This window comes from Cariama cristata, unplaced genomic scaffold (assembly GCF_000690535.1).
Source record: "Cariama cristata isolate BGI_N322 unplaced genomic scaffold, ASM69053v1 scaffold5603, whole genome shotgun sequence".
NCBI classification, from domain to species: domain Eukaryota; kingdom Metazoa; phylum Chordata; class Aves; order Cariamiformes; family Cariamidae; genus Cariama; species Cariama cristata.
This window is the reverse complement of record NW_009610147.1, coordinates 100,034-106,199: the sequence shown is the minus strand read 5'-3', so window position 1 is coordinate 106,199 and position 6,166 is coordinate 100,034. Positions and strand designations below refer to the sequence as shown.

At 41.4% G+C, this 6,166-nt stretch overlaps 1 protein-coding gene across 1 annotated transcript in view; it reads left to right on the top strand.

Annotated features, from left to right (window-relative positions):
• Window positions 1-1,579: 1,579 nt before the first annotated feature.
• The window catches only part of LOC104159783 (tetratricopeptide repeat protein 9A-like), a 16,518-nt gene continuing 11,931 nt past the window's right edge, over window positions 1,580-6,166 (top strand). The window contains exon 1 of the mRNA XM_009697778.1: window positions 1,580-1,691. Within this exon, the coding sequence (XP_009696080.1) occupies window positions 1,580-1,691 (112 nt within the window). The remainder of the gene's footprint in view (window positions 1,692-6,166) is intronic.

Below are 6,166 nucleotides of genomic sequence, written 5' to 3'. Positions count from 1 at the left end.
CAGTGTTCCTGGTGCCTGAAAATAAGCTCTCAACTTGGGAGGGAGGTTACCCCTCCGCATGCTCTGAATCAGACACGCACTCCTAACTCCTTCTTCCACTGCCTGCAATGCACTGCAGAGACATGGTTTACAAAGCGTTTGGGAATGATACAACATCTTTACCCGAAGCACTTTGCCACAGCTTATATTAAAAAGAAGACATCTTATTAGAGGCCTGGCTTATGCTCCTGCACAGTTCAAACCCTGACTTTTTCAAGCAAATAATATACTGAATCATCCCTCTGGTCTTTAGTTTATTCATTTTCAGCCTGATTTCCAAAGGAAATGAGTCATAAGCATGTATGTTTTCTGTGGTCTGCCTGTCAGTCCCCTCTCAATAACTTTCAAACCTCTTGGCCAACTAGATTTGATGGAGAGACAGATGTCTCAATGGTTCTAAGTTTATATGGTATAAATGGAGGGCAGGGAAGAGGCAAGGACAGTAGAGGCCCAACTACATGAAAAGGTGATGCTTAAGCTCACTTTATACCATCTGTCAAATCTCAGCCAAGTGACACAGCCAGGGTTAGTTGACTCCATTGCTGAGAGACCACTCTTAAGTTTTTTTTAGTGCATTTTTAAGGAAAATAAGGTTGAGAGCTTTATTTTATACCTCTGTCTTCAATTAGTTAGAGAACAGTTGACTTGGGCATCCTCTGCCTCTTTGATTCTGTCAGTTGTTCTCTCCATCCCTCCCACAGAGGCCATAAAGGTTTCTCCTCGTTTCAAAACATCGTTAAAATGGAAAGGCTTCAGGCTACGCTGGACTTGGATGAAACATGTGAATGGGTTATTATTTTAATGAAGGAAATGTTCCTCCCCATTTGACCTCTCCATCTTGCCAGTCTTTTCAGCTAGGGAGAGTTCAAGGAAAAACCAAAAGCATTTCAGTCCCTATCAATTATACATGGTATGAATATGCAAGGAGGTGGCCCCAGAGACAGCCTGCTCTCCACCCCTTAGCGAACTCCACAGTTGTCAGCTTTTTCACGTGTCCTGGGAGGTGAACTGTGAGCCACCACAGGGCTCAGCACACAGATGTTACACAGCCACCTCATTCTGCCTTGTTTGCGGTGGAGGATAAAGTGCTAGCTTTCATCCCAGATTGAACACACTGCAGTAAGCCAGGCTTGAGGCAATTGTGGCATGCACAACTGTCAGTGAGAGCCTTTAAGCTGTTCCAGCTGCATTGTACAGAACCGCTGTCAGTTGTTTGAACCACTATGAGCAAAGGATGCTTTACCCTTCAGCAGAGAAGGCAGCTTGAAATCCATCACTTCCTCCACAGCATCTCCCTACTTACAGAAATCCCCTCCTTGTCTCAGATGGGTTTGAAAAAAAAACAAACACCAAACAACCAAACATAATTCCATTAAGGTCTTAATTTCACTGTGTTGTATACTCTGGTAAGAATCATAAAATACTTGATAGCACTTGTTAGAGTTGGACTGCTGTTGAACTCCAGGCACTGACCAGATGGTTGTCACCATCTGATGTTGCTGATTTCTGATAAAATCCTATGTACTTTTCCCTTGTGAAAATGACTCAAGAGACCAGATTCCTCCAGTGGGTGACAATAGCAACAGGAGGCCTGAGGAGAAAAGGGTGTGATGTAGAGAAGGTGCCACAGCGAGAGACTAAAGAAACACAAGGTGAGCAAAAGCAAACAGCAAGGAAGAGGCGGTGGAATAAATAGCAACTGGAGCAGTAGATCTGGAGGCCAGACATATCTAAAGTCATATTGACTGGACTAGATGAGTACTGATTTTACAAAGATAAAGATGGATCAAAGATTACTAGATAAATATAAACTCAGAGAGGAGGAAACCTCCAGAGGATTTAACCTGCCAGATAAACAATAACAAGCTTGGCAAAAACAAACAGAAGGGACTTCTGTCTCTTCTAACGCGGCTGCAGGAGGAGCTAGTATTTATGCATATTATAGAATCAAAATGATCTAGTAGTTAAACACTGACTGAAACTCTTGCTCTACCAGTGCTTTGCCTGGACTTTGCTCCTACCTCTCCTGGTTGGGAAAAATCAAAGGCATGGAGATTAGAAGATGCAATATGAAGATCACCTCCACCTTATGCTCTTTATTTTGAAAATAGAAAAAAGATTTACTGGTACACAGCTGGGGACAGATTTTCAGAAAACAATTCTTGTTTGCTTGACATCTAGGTTTTAACTACTTCTTTAATATTACCATAGCCAAGAATTTTCAGTTAGCCTCTGGTTTTGATTTGAAGGACCAGTAACTACAGGAACTGGTAGGTCAAAATACTCTTTCAAAGCAGAAGCTATGAGGATCGGATGAAAAGTTTGCTGGAATTCATTGCTTTTCAAAGCTTTGGCCCTTTGAAGGAAAATTGCAGTACTGTATCACTGGATTTGTAACAATAAAGAAGCATAAATCACCACGAACTTGCCTTAAAACAGCTTAAGAATAATTTAGAAATAATGAACACTTCTAAAGAACTGCGCTCTTGAAAATTAGAGAAGTCTGATATATGGGAACATAAACACACAGCAAAGGCAGAAATTCATGCCTGCTGTTATTTAAGTGCTTACATATTCAGCTGTCTGGCTAGGGTGTTGCCCTGATGTCCTCCAACAGGACCTTCTGATAGGAATTAGCACCAAATGGCAGCTGTCAAGAACTGAAGACCATTCGTGCCCCGAGTGCTACAGGACAATCAATAACGGGACTGCAGAGCTGAACAGCAATTCAAAGGTCTTCTATCCATACCCACGCGTGGTGCAAGGGTACAGATAAGACATATCACAGATAACGTTTGCTTAAGCAGTCCTTAAACACTTGCAAAGCTAGGATTCTTCACAACTTGCCCAAGCAGTCTCTTTCAATGCTTCACACTCTTCACTGCTTAAAAGTTCTTCCTAGCTGAAATGTAAGCCCTCTTCTTACTTCCCGAGTAGAAGAAGAACAGATTGTATCCTGGTTATACCCTTCTTTGTATTATGGGTTGGGGTTTTTTTTCTTTTCACATATAGGAACACTGTTAGCCTATCTTCCCTCACTGTCTTCTTGAGGGCTTATATTCTGTCTTCTCTGGACCACTTGTTTTTGTCAGGGTCCTCCTGTGGATTACATCCACATTTTCTTTCAATTCAAAATGAGACACAGTACTCTCACATGTCTTGCAAATTGCTTCTTTTCATACATGCTGGTGTGCATTTTTCTTAACAGTATAGCCTTGTTGACTTTAGCTGGTGATCCACTTCACTCCCCAGATCCTTTTCAGCAGAATTGCTCTCCAACCAATTGTTCCCCTGCTGTACTTACACAGTGGGTTTTTTTTCCCCGCCTAATTCCTCAAGTAGGACCTTTAACTTGCCCCTGTCAAATTGCATCCCGTTTTTATCAGGACACCATCAGTTTGTGGGGATCCTTTGGAATTCTACCCCTGTCTTCCAGCATACGCCAGCTTGCTCTTATCTGCAAATTGATGAGGCAGTCTGTCATGTAGGTCTTTACTGACAATACCAAATACCACGGGGCCTAGGACAGATCAGTGCAGAACTCTACTTAATATTGTCTTTCATTTTGTTAACAGAGTTAAGTCTATTCATTTAGACTGTGCTCCATCAATTTGCTTAACAAAATGTCACTAAAATTTGTCATTTGACTAGCGTTGATACATAACATCTACTCTTTCTCCTTTATCTTCAAGATTGATCACCCCATCACAGACTGAAGTTAAACTGATTTGTTCCGACAGCTCACATTAGCTGTTACTTATCTCCTTGTTATCAGCCCTGTGCACTCCAAGGGATGGCAATAGGCAGTGTCCGAGGGTGGGCTGCCAGCCACAAAAAAGCCTGACACAGGCTCAGCAGCTCCTTTGAGAACTGCTAGACACCCCTTAACGTGCATGATGGTGGAAGCATCAGGGTACTTCAGTCACTACTACTGTCTTTCTCTCTCTCCTAGAAAAGCTAATTGGAACAGTGAAGTCAGTATCTTTCTTCTGGAAGTGGTATGAAGTACTCAGGAGCAGCAGAAAACTGAAGGAGACCATGCTATGTATTGGAAGGAAAGCATGGCCAAGAAGGCAGGGTGGGGAGGAACAGTTGGTACCTGTCTACAGATTGAGAGGCAGGCTGAGAAGGGGAAGGCGGCTTGAAAGAGGTGACTCTTTGGGCTGTCCAAACATTTGTGGATCCACACCTCATTTAGCATTAATCCTTCCCTATGGAGAGAGACAACCTGTCATACAGTTTGGATTCTAATTTTCCACACGTTTGCCCACAAGCAGAAACATACGGGCATGTTTTGGCCTTTTTGGTACCTGGAGAGGAATAAGTGCAAGCCACTGGCTGGAAAGTTGTACTGTCATTCTGATACTCCCTTTTCATCCCATTAAGGTTGTCCGGGAACTAGGAGTCAGCTGATCAGATTATTCCCAGACATTATCAAGCTGTCTATAATTAGCTTTTTATTGGTGAGAAGCCAGAAAATCCTCTTTGTTTGCAAGCTTGGACTATATAGAACAAAGAGAAATATTTCATGGAAGAGATTGTTTGGAAACCGCAGATCCTAATCAGTGTCTCAGCCTAGCAGTGAAACTGCATGCGGCATTTCTGTGAAAAGAAGATGCTTTAAGCATCTTCTTTTGAGGAATGCTGGGTTGCATTCTTGAAAGGTACAGCACACAGTGCAGATATGGATGCTTTACCACCGCTGCTCTGTTCCCTTGGTGTAGGCTTCTTACATTCCCACATGTTATACAGCTTCTTTTAGTGCCAATCTAGATTGAAAATTTAACACGGGATAAAAGATAGGTTAAAGGTTGGGCTGTGCCATCCACATGTATCCTGTGCAGTTTGCACACTCAGGATCAATAACTTCAACTTCAGAGAAATTTGGGTAAGTAGTGTTCCAGGAGTCCAGATCTTCTTATACTGTACATTAAAATTACAGTAGTTTAAGTCCAAGGTGACATTTAATCTAAGATAACTCTTTACATTTTCAGTATCATAAGACATTTTACTTGATTTATTTTAGAAGTTAATTTTAATTTAAATTACTAACACATGGCTGAAAATTTCAGTGTCATGTAGTGGTGGTATTCCTTTTAATTCTTCCAGTGGACACCGTAAGCTCCATGCGCTTTTTGTAAACACCATTTACACAGACTGCAGCATGAAGACATTAATGATACATCTATTAACGGCATGGTTAGAAGATTACTGTCTATTCCAAGACAAACGTTTTTCCTTTTTTTTTTTCCCTCTTTTTTTTTTTTTTGAAGGGCAAGGTGTTGTTTGTTTGGTTTGTTATATTCCAATGATTTTTCTTCCCAAACACTTAAATCAAACCAGAATTTATCACTATCATGTTTTCTCTTTTCTGAGAAAGAATCACCACGAAGGATGCCAAGCCTTCTGAAGTAACAGAGCTATGAGAGTCTCCTAGTCTGCCCTGTATTATTTCAAGTCTTAAAGAGATATAAGAACAAAGCCTGTTCAATGATATATAAAGGTCTTAATCAAATGTCTGGATAAAACCCTGAAGCAGTTATAGCAAAGCATCAATCATATGTTTTCCAGGGTAGAACCAGAGCAAGAATAGGCACCATCTTCCTGCAATTTAAAGAGATTTTAAGTGAGCTGCTGGTTGCTACACTTAGGGCAAGATCACATCAGAAAGTAAAGTGTTTTGCAGAGTTTAGTTGTGGTTATTTCTGGGAATGACACTGTCAGTTTGTGAAATACACGCTGAGTTTGTAGTGGTTGGAGTACCTAGCACTTGCTAAGGAGTAATAATCCACATAGGCTGTTAAACTCAGTGGTAAAGTCAAGAATAAATACATGAAGGAGGGAATATCCACTTCAGGTTTAAGCAGTAATGTGTTTAGCTACTTCTCTCTGCTTTGCCACCAAACAAATCGATACAGGCTGTTTTTTCAGCCTAAGAGGTGGAAAACAAAGGTCATTTGGATTCAGACCCTTTTGCATGGGTATATGAGAGTGGTTCCACCACATGACTTACTATTAGCTCTTGCACAGGACACCTGCTCCGGTCTCCAGGGAATATTTGCAAGGGCTAGCTTTCGGCATTGCAGGTTAGTATCCCTTGGTGAGTATATCCAGCAGAGAAAAAGAT